Source organism: Carya illinoinensis, chromosome 7, assembly GCF_018687715.1.
Source record: "Carya illinoinensis cultivar Pawnee chromosome 7, C.illinoinensisPawnee_v1, whole genome shotgun sequence".
Lineage (NCBI taxonomy): Eukaryota > Viridiplantae > Streptophyta > Magnoliopsida > Fagales > Juglandaceae > Carya > Carya illinoinensis.
In genome coordinates this window covers 42909565-42924017 of record NC_056758.1, presented here as the reverse complement: position 1 = coordinate 42924017, position 14453 = coordinate 42909565, and the positions used below count along the sequence as shown (strand labels likewise).

Genomic DNA, 14453 nt, shown 5'->3' with positions numbered 1-14453 from the left:
CAAGATCGAAGCAATTTGCAAGAGAAGATTGTTAGGTGAGATTTTTATTTTTATTTTTTATTTTTTATTTTTGCGGTTCAGTAGACTCCAACCCGAAGAAAAGACTCAAGAGGCAGAATCCAAGCAGGTGACAAAACTGTGCTAAAGGCTCCGTCCGCTTAGCCACGTTACCTTGGCTTGGCAATTCAGCCATTCACCGGTCGACGAGCGCCGTCGGATTGCACCTGACAGCACTGTACTTAATGAAACTGTTCGGACTCCACCTGTATCTTCCCTGCTCTTATTTCTGTTGCGTCCGATCCGATCCGATCCGATCACCAATACCCTAATGAGAGAGAGAGAGAGAGAGAGAGTATGATTGAAAATTATCTAATTTAGATTCCTTCAGAGAAATTTCTAGAAAGATCAACCTCAATTCGTGCGAGAGAAAAGATAATTGTAGACCGAGGGATAGAGAGCGATCGGAGGATGCAGGGACGCAGTCCTCCGAAGCACAGGCACGATGGCACTTCTCCGCTGCCTCTGGGGATGGATTGGAGTCCTCCTCCGAGAAAATGGGTATCTTTTTCTGTTCTTTTCTATTTATTTTTAAGTGTTTTTAATATAGCTTGCTATTGTTGCTTAATCGGAGAACTTTGGGACTTAAGATGAATTTGATTTTATTGGTTCGGTTTGTATGAGTTGGAATTTTGAGTTCATCCGCCACTTGGGGTAATCCATAAGCATTGAAATAAAATAGGTTTTCAGCACAGAATTATGAAAATCTAGAGCTCCTCGATTACTCGGCTCGATTTGAACTTCCAAATTTTTTAAAAGTGAATTGAACTGCAAAAATGGAGCTCATCAAGTTCATCAATTTCTAATTAGGTTTTTTTTTTCAATGTAAATGAATGGTATTTGAAGTGTCATAACTCTTCAGCTAATTCAGTTTTCACTCCTGCATGGCTGAATTGTAGTGATCTTTTCAAATTATATTTTAATTCTTTTAATATCGTTTCTGTCTCTAAAGTTCATATTCATCGTGCAGAAAGGGCGGGACACTGTGTGGCCACATGATCCCCGCACAGGATGGAGTTACTGTGTCACTATACCTTCCTGGGTTGTCCGTCCAAAATCAAGAGATTCAGAACCTGTAGTGGTATTCAAATTAAATGACTCTTCAGTGTTTGTCTATGCTCAGGGTTAGATGCTGTTTTTATAACATATTCAAGGATTTTATTTGAATGAATGAATGTTAATTTCCCTCACAATGGATACTCAATTGCGTTGTGCTCTGATATTTACTAATAAAAAATGACAATGCTTGGATATATACAATTTTGTTTTGAATGTTAAGTTTACACATCAAACAGGTTTGAAATCCTGACCTCAACCATCACCTCATACTTTTTTTTTTTTTTTGGGGGGGGGGGGGGGGGGGGGGGGGGTTTGCGTGCCACTTGGCCCTAAGGCAATTGGCTTTCATATTTTGTGATTTTATAATGTGTTTCAGGCTTTCTACTAGAAAATGAGCATTCCTTATTCACGGTCAAGCCATCTCTTATGGAACTTTTTGTATATCTTACTTATCAAAAAAAAATATATATCTTATAATTCTGGAGTCCAAAATTGAATGAAACAGGCTTACAAAAATTAACACAGTTGACAAGCATTAACATAATGCGTAAAGATGAAGAAATGCTAGATATGATTCACATTGCTAGTTATAAAAATCCCTTATCAGCTTGATTTGAAAGTATTCATTGATCATTATTTAAGGTATCTCTGACTTATCAAAAAAAAAAAAAATTATATAAGGTATCTCCTCTTTTCAGATAAAATTTCATTGATATTTATTAAAAATCCTCTGTTGGTGCTTATCATAAAATAAAATAAAATAAAATAACTGTATTGTTATATGTTGCTAGTTTTCTTGTTGTATTCTTGCTTTCTTCATGAGAATTAAACAGATGCTCCCCCAATTTGATAGTGATTTGAATTTCATAGAATGTTCTTATGTTCATTTAAGTATCAAACTTATGATCCAGAGCTCTGTTTTAACATTTGATTATATTTCGAGCTGACTTGTCAGTTTCATGGGCTTTCATTGTTTTTTTTTTCACTCTACATGTTTGGTTTTAACATTTTTAAGGGGCAGTTCTACAGGGTTCAGGTTGGTGTACAATCCCCAGAAGGGAATACGACAACACGTGGCATATTAAGAAGGTTTAATGATTTTTTGAAGTTATTTAGTGTGGTAAGCTTGTTCATTTTCTTACCAGTTTGGTACATACGAACTTCATTTTCCATGTCATTTCGGAATTTGAACCAGATTGTGTAAACTTGGTTATTCTTTTGAGTGTTTTATGGTGAAAAAAAAGAGAGGCCTTATGAGTTCTCATTTCAATAATTACTAATTGTACAATGTTCTTATCTCCTTCTTGGTTGTCTTTTGCAGCTTAGAAAGGCATTTCCCAAGAAGAACCTCCCACCAGCTCCTCCCAAGGGACTGTTGCGGCTGAAAACCCGGGCTCTGTTAGAAGAGGTACCAGTGTGTTCTTTACTTATTAACTATGTTGCATTAGCTGTACAGTCAATTTGTATAGGCCACTTATTCCTCAAAAATCACTGCTAGAAGCATTTTATTATTTGATACACAGAGGAACTTATAAATTCTTTTCATGACTAAAAGGCTGATGAGAAACTTATAAATAGCTCTTAGAGCTACTGAAATTGTGATTAGAAGTTGATACAATGAATATAAACCCAGCAATCCTGCTAGTTTAAGCACACCAATTAAGGTTCATCGCTCGTCGCCTCTTCTTCTTCTTCTTCTTCTTTTTATTTTTTATTTTTTATTTTATTTTATTTTTAACAAGGGACCAGAAGCAATCCTATTTTTATTTTTTTGATGTCGGGGAGCCTCTCCAAGTAGGACCCTTCTTTGTAAAGTAAACCCCGGTCCCGGTCCCGTGCACCGCACCCTCAGAAGTTTTCTTATACGGAACTAATTAAATCGCTGGCTTTTCACCAGGGGGTGTGGCCCCAAAGGATTGTTTGCACCCATGAGGTTTTGAACTTTCAACCTTGAGAGGAGTGATACCCCAAGACCAAGGCCTTTACCACTTGGACCCTTTGGGGTTAAACAACAACAAAACTGCAGCAGCAGTGTAGCTAGGGCCTTCCAGAATGAATATGTGCTACGTGACACTTATAATAAAAGACATGTTACTTGTTTGCTAGCTCTTATATTTTCTTAAAGCTCGCTTGCAGGAAACTCTTTGCCGAGGGTCTGTGCACCCCCAGGATTATTCAGGACGCTGTTTTTGAACACCTGGTGCCAATATATATATATTAAAAAAAAAAAAACATTTCAAGCTTAATTTTTGTCCATAAAAAAGTGCTCTATTGGGCTCTTTCAATTACATGTTGCGAATTGATTTTGAGTACGGTCTGTGCTTTTTAAAATTCTGAATGCTGTTATGGTGGAATAGACCAGTTTATGTTTTAGTGCCATCTGAACAATATTTGAAACTTTGAATTTGAGGTTGGATTTTGTTCACTTAAAAAGTTTAATTGAAAATTCATGAAGTTTGATGTGTAAGATAAAAGGCATTGTTTTTTAAATAATACACAGTGATTAGTATTCTCAAAAGACTTGCTTTCGTTACAGCGAAGGTGCTCTTTGGAAGAGTGGTTGACAAAGTTGTTGTCTGACATTGATTTATCAAGAAGTGTTGCAGTGGCATCCTTTCTTGAACTAGAAGCTGCTGCCAGGTTTTGTATGTACCTTTCTAGCTTCAAGGTGTACCTAAATAGTTTTTTGGTTGTGCAATATCTATGTTTGTATTGATACCAAAAAAATAACACTCTGGTTTGGGGATATTTAATTGAAATCTTTGTATCTTTCAGCAAATAATAATTTGTTTTGTTATTGGAATTACCAAGAGTTAAAACATTTCATTCCATGTTATAATGCATTTCAGCATTCCAAGATGTAAATCAGCAAACTTCAGAAGCAAGCCCTGCTTCCAATAGCACAGTTTCTTCATTTGAATTACCACCCCATTCAAGCTCAGCTGTTGCTGGTAGCTCATCAATCACAACAGATTATGGCAGTGATACAGCATACGAGACATCTGAGCTTGGAACCCCACGGCTAGGAAGGGATGATAATTCTGAAATTGGTTTTGAGGATCTATCGTTGGATGAAGATTCACTAGAAAAGCTAGTGAAATATGGCCTGTCCAATATAGACGAGGGACTGTTTATTGGCCAGACTATTCTTGAGCAGTTGGAAGGCCTTCCTAGGCATAAAATGAATGACAGGCATCTCAACAATGTTATAGAAAAGGATAAGTATAATGGAAATGCTTCTAAAGCTTCGTTTTTGGTTGGGAATGGGACAGAACTTTTCTCCGGGCAAGAGCATGGTAAGGTACTTGGTCATGCTCGCAAGCTCTCAAATGAGAGTTTTGGAAGTGATGTAAGTTCTCTGAGAGGTAGTGAAATGTCTAATTCTGGAATTCCAAACTCATCTGGTGACGGATCGTTTGACCTTCCTGGTGGTGCCGAGTGTTCCAGTACCACAGAGATTCTTGGCAGTGCAGACTTTCAGTTTTCAGGCGATGCTCAATTAGTTCTTCCATTGGATCAGCGCCATAAATTGAACAGAGTTCTTTTCACAATGCAGAGAAGATTAGTCACTGCAAAAACAGACATGGAGGACCTTATAGCAAGATTACATCAAGAAATGGCCTCAAAAGATTATCTTGCAACAAAGGTAAATTTGATCATGCTATCTGGATGTGAAGTGTTCAGACTTACTGGTTAGCTTTGACCTATAAATAAACTTCCATTATCTGCCCACTAAAAAAACTTCATTATCATTTCTAGTTTAATCATACACCAATTAAATCGTAGTGTACTGATAAAAGTTTAATCCTCTTACTTGTTTGCTGTTTGAATTCCCTTTGCCCTGAAAAAGAACTCTTGTAAATAAACTTTTTCTTCTGAGGTGTGTATACTTTCTATGTACTTTAGGTAGCACCCATTTTAGATTATCAATAAAGCAAGCTTACCGAAAAGAAAAAGTAACTCAAGTAGTTCTACTCTTTAAAAAATCTTTTTATCTACTGTATTCATTCTATGGTGTGAGTTTTTTTCTTTTAAATTCCAGAACTATTGAGTTTCAATACCTTACACCCACCCACCACATGCCAACTTACATTTGAGTGGCTTGTATGATAGGACTAATACTGAGATACACCTTGCTCATATTTGCTAATTTGAAGTATGGATTAATTACACTCGATTATGCGTTGTACTTATAGTGGATTTTATTTTCATGGGAGAACATAATGGCTGCTGCCAATGAATTTTTTTTTATTGGTAAAGGTGTGTAAAATTGACAGATCATTTACCGTTCAGAACTTCCTGCTTGTAGACCCATTAAATCATTGAATATTGCTTGGATGCCAGTCCATTACCATAACAGATTGAATCTACTCAGGTGAAGGATTTGGAAGTTGAACTGGAAACTTCTAAACAGAAAAGTAAAGAAAACCTTCAGCAAGCACTCTTGATTGAGAGGGAAAGAGTTACTCAAATGCAGTGGGATATGGAGGAACTCCGGCGAAAGTCAATGGAAATGGAGTTGAAATTGAAGCACGAACAGGTTATATATCTTAATGCTGCTTTTCTCCTCTTCAATTTACATCTTTCCCTTATTATTATTATTATTATTATTTCGCTGATGATATGTGGAATGTTACCAGAATGAAAAGTCACATACAGAGTCGAGAAAAGAATATCCTGTTGAGGAGAAAGATGTGCTGCTGCAGGAGTTGGATGCTAGTAAAGAGCAGCATGAAAATTTGTTGAAGCGATATGAAGAGCTAGAAGCAAAATCAAAAGCAGATATTAAAATTCTTGTTAAAGAAGTCAAATCTCTCCGAAATTCCCAAACAGAATTGAAGCGGGAACTTAGTCAAACACAGAAGGAAAAGTGTGAAGCTGAGGTAGTTTTTTTATCTGCTGCAATGTATGAGTTTATTATTTTGACATGGTGCTGCTTGATTGATCTGGACATATCAGGAGGCCAAATAAAAGGGACATAATTAATTCTTCGACATGGATATTCATAAACCTCCTGGTGTGTTCAGTGTCTGACAAGTATCTGACATAACTCTTAACACAGCTGGATACATGGCTGATAGATAAATATGTGTGTGTATTTTAAATTTGCGTGGTCATGGGGTTTTATGCAAATGTGCATAGTGTAGGAGTTATGGGTGCTTAGGGTAATGATGAACACAACGGAAATGATTGCTTCCTATGACAAGTTTTCCTTTAATTGGTTAGTATACTCTGCAGTGTGTCTCCCATTAGCATGACTCACCAAGGGCTCAAGTTAATCTCCATGATCCTCTCCTTTTCTTTTTTTCCCTTTTGGAGCCTACATTCATGCTCCAAAGTCTAGGACTGACATGAACGGAGCTGTTATAATTTTTATATGTCATGAAGATAATCAAAGAGTACAATGAAAATTATACCATGTTTTTATTTTTATTTTTTTCTGTTAGAAACTCATTCAACAGGAAAGACAAATGAGAGAGCATGCCAAAACTGCAAGGGAAAACCTGCTGCATGAATGCAATAGTCTTATCAGTCGGCTACAAAAGTGCAGCATCAATTTAATCAAGGAGGATGGACATGACTTTGTTGAGGATTCTTCATCACTGGCAGACGCTTTACATTTGTTAACAACAACCGATGATCAGATTGGCCTCCTACTTGCAGAGGTACGTATTATATATTTTAGTATTGGAGTTTTCACATTTTATTTTTAAGAAATGATATTTGCAGTCGTGGAGGCCAATAATCCCTTTGAAAAAAGTGAGTAAATACGGGACTCACATGAAAAAAATAATAATTTTTTAATAGTAGATCATACTCTTTTTCAAAGCAATTGTACCACGCGCACTCTACAATTGTAGCATTACTCTTTTGTTTTAAGCCTTCTCCATATTCAACGTGTATCCAAAGCTGATCGATTTATCGAGATATGGTTTATCATGTGTAGTCTTCATGTATAGAATTGATGCAACATGCCTGTGTTATGGATGTAAAATATTTCCTACCATGTCTTTCTCAACTTTACCTTACACGGACGTTTTCTTGGAAATTTTACAGGCGCAACACTTGACTGAAACAAATGAAACCGCTGCTTCTGGTGTTGGTGAAATTCATGGCATGAATGATGAGACAAGGACGATGGATGATGAGTTAAGGAAGATGCTAGCAGATATCTTCATCGATAACGCTAGATTAAGAAAACAGGTGAATTTTATTATACGCCGTGTTCTCAAAATGGATGACATGTCTAAGCAAGATGAGGCCCCTTCAGAAAAAAACGTAGTAAATACATCTGTAGAAACATAAAATGGGGGTGTACCATTGTAATTTTCTTTTTACCCTTTTGAGAAATGTACTCTCTGTTTGGATGCCACTCCGGTCAATGGTCCGTTGTTTTATACAGACAGTTTGTCACACTAATGTAACGGTTACAAAATTTTGTGTTTCCACAAACACAATTATGTAAAACAAAGATGGAAGTTCAGTGCATGTAGAGTTAAAAAAAAAAAGTGTCAAATTTAGGCCTGTGCAAACAAGTTGATGGACCCGGCCCGCCCGACAGACCCACAAAACCCACCTGATAAATTGCCGGTTGAAATTAGATGTGGGTCCAACCCACTAGCCGTCGGCCGAAAATCACTCGAAACCGTAGCCCGTCTAAGCAAAAGCCCATTTTTCACTTTCACTTTCTTTGTCCATCAAAAACCCTAGCTCTCTCTCTCTCTCACGGACCGTCGCTTGAAGCATCTACTCGACTAAATCAAACCCATTGCAAGGATCCCTGCTAAATCATCATTCATACATGGATTGTCGCTGTTTGTGGTCGAGTGGACGACAGAGTTTAGCAACCCATACAGTTAAACCCCCAAAGGTGAGATTCGGATAATTTTTTTGGAATCGGATGATTTGGTTTAAACTTTGATTTTTTCATCAAAACAGATCTAGAAGGATTCATAAGGTGATATTCTTTTTTCAATTTTGAGATGATGTAATTTCTAGAGAGAGTTCTCATTCTTGAGGATGTTGCTGTTATTTCTTTGTAAATGGAGTAATATGCGAGAGCATGGGGTCTCAGGGCTTCAAAGACTCTACTTTGGGGGCTCGTGCTGACATTGCAATTCAAGACCTTCGTGACCTAGGAAAGGCAGACGAGTGTCTATGCTAACTTATCTGGGTTGGAGGATTTGGAAGCTTCACAAGGCTTTCTGGGTGGGGTCGAAGGTAAAAAACTGTCTTATTGGTTCGGGAACAGTGAGGGGGGAATGTTGAGTATGTGGGTGGGGCAGAGGAGATTCCATTTGCTCTGCCATTTGTTGAGTATATGGGCTTACAGAAAAATGGGAAGCTTCACAGAGAGTTGAATCAACAAGATGCAAAGCCAATGAATTCTCCTCGTTAGAGCGGTACTTGGATCTTACCGATGACTTTTCCCTGCTTGCTCGAGCAATGGAGTTCTGTGGACCCAGGTGACATAAAAGTATGAAAGGAGAAATCAATAGAAGTTGGAACAAATCCATTGCTAAGAATCTCTGAGAAAAAACAAAGTCCCTCTAGAAATGTGTCGGTTTTATATTAGAATCATTGAAGCCTTTTAAGGATGAGCAACCCTATATACACTTTGCAAATGAAAACTGCAACATAGATAATTTTATCTTTTAAAATTTTTTAAAATTACTAAAATATTCCTCTTAAAATAATATTTTTTTTTTTTTATAAAAGACTGCACATCCAATCCCTAAACGGTAAATACAAATAAAATTCCTCTTTAAGAATCTTGTTCATTTATGACTGTACAGAATGTGACCTAAGAGAACTGACGTGTTACTTGTCCTTTGGTTTAAGCCGTGCGAAGATTTTTTTTGGAGCACATGCCATGTTGAGGGTCTTGAACTTGTAAAAACTCCAACATCCAACTGCCATAAGATGGCATAGATGGATCTGACGGGCTTAACAGTCCCATATTACCTTCGTCTGAATTAACATGAACTAGATTTGGAGTACAATCCAAATACGAATTTACATTAGATTATATATTGTAGACATCCGTTGGATACAGAAACCTTTATTATATCATTTCAAGTTATATTTGAGTCATAGCCCATTGGTTGCTCTTTTCACAAAGGCTAATCTTTCGCTATGTTCTCTCCTTTTGGGTGCCTTGCTGGGCAGGTGAACCAAATGGGGAAAAGACAGGTTGATTTGGGAGACAGATACGGAGCATTTGCAAAAGCCTAACGCAAGCAAAAGAAAATGCCTTTAACCTCCCATCCCACAACTCAAGACATGGGCATAAAATTGAAGACTCGCTAAAATGGGGCACTAAAAATGACTTAAAAAGAACAAATCAAACATCACGGGGCAACAATTCTTCAACCAGAGGCTTGTTCCAAAACTATAAATCGCACAAAACAGCCTACGGAAGATGGCACATCTCATAAAGAAATTATACAAATTGATCCAAGAAATGATGGAATTCCGCCAAAACTCGGTAGAAACTCATCATGTGTTTGCTCAAGCATCATCTTTCCTATAAGTCAGCCCAAGCAGAATCAAGCCCACAGATCTGCATGTGAATAAATCGAAACAACTCATCGTGTCGCCAAATTGGAAATGCGACAATTCAGCTCTGAAGAAATAAAGGTCACTAATTTAATTTAGTTGTCTATGAGTCGTTATCATATGGATCAGAGGTTTCGACTACAAGACAATATCCATAAATCTGACATAGCAGACATTAACTTACGACACAATCCAGAAATTATTTTGTAATGCAAATAATCACTTCAAATAAAAAATATATTTACTATCCACATGAGATTTTGTTTGAAAGATTAAGTCACTCCAATTTTATTGTTAACACTCAGCAGAGGAATACCACCCGTGGCTACATCCCAAAACCATGGACTGCCACATAGATGAAAAAAAATAATAATGATACATATAATTATTTTTGCATATTTCTTACACACTCCACTAATGTGATTGACTACATCAATTTTTTTTTAATACACAACCAATCACATCAGTAGAGTGCACAAAAAGAATACGCAAAAGTGACAACATATAGAATTATTTTGTAAAGAAAATCAATTGTTGTGAAGAAAATCAATATCCTGTGGTAATAGTGTAGGCACGTAAATGCAGTGCAGGACTTTCTCATATTACCGAGCAACACAACTGGAAATGAATTTAATTAATTTATATGCATAGTTGAAACAAGAGCCAAATAAGATTAAGACAGGAAATAATCTGTGCACTTTCTTAAAAAGTGAGGAACAGAAATGATCATCCATTGCCCATGTATTTATTTTCTCAGTACGAGATTTTGACTTCAGAATATGGTGTACCTTAATAACAATTTTCTATTTCACGTGGCTCCACAAGTATATAGAGTGGGGTCCCATTAAGCCTGCGTTGTCCCTGAAAGGTATGGGGTTGTGAAAGAGCATCTCAGTTCCAAATATCCATATCTAACAATATTTTGGCCAGGGAGGAACAGGAAATATATCATACAACTATGGTAACATTGAATGAGAAACAAGTGTAGAGCATGAATGCAGGCAACGCGATGCATCTAGGTTAGACACAAAAATCTGTAAACATGAAAGACAGTGCTCCATGCATATTAAACAATACTTTCCTAGAAGCAAAGTCGTCCAACTTTGTGGACCCTTTGAAGTTGAAACCTTTGCTACCATAACCCCTCACCCAAAGAGAGAACATGTCAAGATATAGACATAACATATTGTCAAGAGTGTAAATTTATTGGAAATTCATAGAAAGTACAATTCTCTTCTTATATTTTGCTGGAAAAGGGTGCAAACATCTTTTATTCCTTTCACTTTTTGCCCCTTCTTTTATTGGCTCCGGGGGTCTGAGAACAATAACCCGACTAATCTCGGGGGTATACAAGCCCTCGGCCGGGAGGTCCTTTCACCTTTTGCCCATATCTAAATCATTCTCAATAAAATAGTTTGCCTAATCAGATTTATCAAGTAAATCTCACATCAGTCTGCTGTTTCCACCAATAAAGAAAATTCAAGATCAGGAATTTTGTTTAATAACCAAACATACACTTAAGATCATATATTAATTTTTAAACAAGTACTCATACACTTTCAAAGTGTCTGGCAACAATGTTAGATTGATCCAGGACTCAACCGAAACATACACAAGGCATGGGAAATCGAACAGTCAAGCTTTGAATTCAAACATAATTCATAAAATGTTGACATTTTATACTTTTCAAAGGTAGTTTTTCTTGATAGGTAGCATATCATAAACTTTGTAATCAATGGCTTTACATGCTATTCATCACTGTGTCATCCAACAGTTCCATATGCAAATTAACAATCACAGAGACATCTAATTTAACATGTCATTCAATATTAAAGAATAAGCTATTGACAAATAAGAAGATACGATGAACTACTAAGAGACCAACAAGTAAAAGAACCACCAGTTAAGATATAGGGGTTAAAGCATTACCTTCGCCTCAGGCAACCCAACAACGCATGCACATTCAACCACTTCAGCCCCCACACGTTCTAGATAAACAGCATATTTGCATTCCATAAACTAATTACGAGTTACCTACTGAACCAGTAGAAGAGAATACAATAAACTAGAAAATGTAATGCTTAAAAATAACTCACCTAAAAGTCTTATTGCCGCTGATAAAGTCCCGCCTGTAGCTACCAAATCATCGATTATCAATGAACGTTCGCCAGGCTGAACAGCCCCAACATGCATTTCCAGACAATCCGTTCCATACTCCAGGACATAAGCTTCAGATATCACTTCACCTTTTTAAGCGCAATGTCGGAAATTAGAGTAATGAAATACATTCTGTGAAGCCCATGAATGCTTATCCAAAATATATATTAAACCATTAGTTATAATAACTAAACAACCCAGACATTGTCTTCGGCAAACAAGAATCAGTAAGGTTTCTAATCTAGCTGTCCGAGTTGCCAGGTGAGTGTGCGCGTATGTAAGGTAGAGAGAGAGAGAGAAAGTAGTCTGAGTTCGTCACCAAACATTATGTTGACTAGGTGTCCTTTTCCAATCTACAAATTGAAATGGTGCTTTATTCACTCGGTCTCTTCTTAATTAGCCACTTTTTCCGGGTACAGTCACTATGCCAGTTCAACAAATTTTACGTGCTCCGTACAGAAGCAATATGTGGCCCTAAAAGGAGTATTAGTAACATCCAGCTAGATCTACCAAAGGTAGCAGCACCATTGAAGAGTTACTGTTTCTAGTTTTCAACAAATAATAAAAAGATAGCTTAGAAGCACCATTTTCATTCAGCTTACCTGGCAACTTTCGAGGTTTACGTAGAGGAACAAACTTTGCACCAATAGCTAGGGCAATGGAGGGACCAAACATGAATCCCCTCGCTTCGACACCTACAAATAATTTGCAAAGATAAGAACCATGCAGATAAAGCAAAGAAACAATCACTACTACAGAAATCTGATCTAAATGCTATCATTTTGTATTTCTGAAATCTTCTGTATCTAATTCCCCTTGTCAACCACAAAAAAACCTAGATGATTCTATGGCCCTTAAATAACAAGTTCCCTTTAGAACGCCCTCCAGGACAAGGAAACTCGAGTGACGGTCGGCCCAGGTGGAGAGCTTAATTGTTTCTAGCACAGATTACCTCTGAGGTGACTTAAGCATCTACAAGTTCTGTCTTATTCAGGTTTCGACAACGCCCGAATGCAGAGCAAACGTAAAAAGGGCACATAAGTAACTTAAAACATGTCGATCGAATTCACCCTTGCCCCTATGATTATTTTAGTGATAAAATCAACATTACGTGACGCGGACAAGATAAAGTGAGGAATCCATTAGGCAAATAAAAACTAGTCAAAATCCTATCCAAGTTATCTTTCCAATTGTGCCTTCGATACCACAGTAGCCAAAGCATCACTTTGGACACGCCTAGATAGACCTGCAATTTGCTTAGCAAGGACTCTGGCACTTTGGTCCCAACCAGCAGCGGCAAATTAAGAGGTTGTCGAGATCTACTCAACTAATTTTTTTTAAAAAAAGGTACTACGCTTCCAGAGTTTGCTAGGCGCAGAAACCAGTACTTGGATGATATATGAATTTGAGACATCAGTGGAGGGGAAACAAGTGCGGTATAAAGAACTTCTGGTACTAAAATTTAGTAAAAATTGGGGTAATAATTTTAGGGAGAGAGTGAGAGAGAGAGAGAACCAGCAACAACGGAGATGCCCATGTCTCTGTAGCGATCAACGAAAATATCCACCGTATCCTTGAACGCCTTGGGATCCAGCAACAACGTCGTTATATCTTGAAACATTATTCCTACACAAAAGAAAATTATAGGTAAAAATTACATGCAGTCGCTGAGAGCTAACAAAGCAAGATAAGTAGAAGCAAACATCTAAAAAAACAAACGGAAACAGAAAACGCAGAAGAAAACATTGAACCTGGCTTTGGAAAGTGAGGAACAACTCGAATGGCTTCGGAGATGGCTTGAAGCCTTGGGTCTCCTCTAAGTCCATTCTCAGCAGCAAACATGATCAATCTCTCCCTCTCTCACGGATTTCCCTCTCTTCAATGGCGTATGGGGCTTCTAAAAGATTTCCGATAGAATCAGCAAAGATTTTCTTGAATTTTCTCTCTCTCACTCAGCTACTCGACCTCGTTGAATAGCAGCTTTTAGGTTTTTCCCTCCAAAACTGGGTTGCAGGATGAAATTCTCGCTTCTCTCCATGTCACCTGTGAGTGCTTTAATATGTTGTCCGAACCAGAGCTTTGCGTATACTGAAATCGATTGAGGTTGTTGCATCACAACGCGATCTAAAGCGCGTGTAAGACACACTTGATCACTCCCTGTTCTCTCCCTTCCCTACGAAAGCCATTGCGCTTAGTTGAGCTTAATTGATTAATGCTCATAATTTTCATATCTTACACATATTTTTTAAAAAAATAATAATTTTAAAAGTTTTTTCAATTTTATTCTTCTTAAATTAATTTAATTTTTCTCTTTATCAATTAATCATATACCAGATATTTAATAAAAAATAAAATAAAAAATTATGTATAATATTTAGTGTGTAGACGATAAATATATATTTTTTTGCTTAATTTGCATATATTTATTACATTTATTGATTGACAACTATTATATTTTTATATTTAAGTCTATTAAATTCAATAAAATTCTCGCGAAGTTAAGAAATAATCATATTTTTATTAAATAGTCAACAAAAAACATTATAAAAAATATATTTATAAATAATTTTTTATTAAAAAAATTTTCATAACAAATTATAAAAAAAAAGAACATAAATCAA

The 14453-nt window shown here is 36.8% G+C and overlaps 2 protein-coding genes across 8 annotated transcripts; one reads left to right on the top strand and one right to left on the bottom strand.

The window, feature by feature from the left end:
• LOC122314853 (PX domain-containing protein EREL1) lies at nt 1-7489 on the top strand. Of its 2 annotated transcripts, XM_043130478.1 has the most exons (10): nt 1-558; nt 1028-1138; nt 2138-2236; nt 2438-2524; nt 3653-3761; nt 3966-4762; nt 5492-5656; nt 5757-5999; nt 6564-6782; nt 7174-7489. In XM_043130478.1, exons 1-10 carry the CDS (start codon nt 469-471, stop codon nt 7420-7422), a joined length of 2169 nt encoding a protein of 722 aa, XP_042986412.1. In that variant the 5' UTR covers nt 1-468; the 3' UTR covers nt 7423-7489. The 2 variants fall into 2 exon arrangements, with proteins under 2 accessions (XP_042986412.1, XP_042986413.1); XM_043130479.1 differs by lacking the exon at nt 1-558 and having other exon boundaries at nt 1065-1181.
• A 1939-nt stretch (nt 7490-9428) lies between these two features.
• LOC122314854 (adenine phosphoribosyltransferase 5-like) lies at nt 9429-13878 on the bottom strand. 6 transcript variants are annotated; one of them, XR_006243886.1, is made up of 7 exons: nt 13584-13878; nt 13348-13458; nt 12435-12527; nt 11772-11921; nt 11605-11694; nt 10464-10536; nt 9429-9742 (listed from the first exon to the last, which is right to left on the bottom strand). XR_006243886.1 is itself a non-coding variant. In XM_043130482.1 (7 exons), the coding sequence occupies exons 1-6, from the start codon at nt 13672-13674 to the stop codon at nt 10465-10467; spliced, it is 576 nt and encodes a 191-aa protein (XP_042986416.1). In that variant the 5' UTR covers nt 13675-13877; the 3' UTR covers nt 9429-9742; nt 10464. The 6 variants fall into 6 exon arrangements, 2 of the variants coding, with proteins under 2 accessions (XP_042986416.1, XP_042986414.1); XR_006243885.1 differs by having other exon boundaries at nt 9429-9679; XM_043130482.1 differs by having other exon boundaries at nt 11605-11663; nt 13584-13877.
• Nucleotides 13879-14453: the final 575 nt, after the last annotated feature.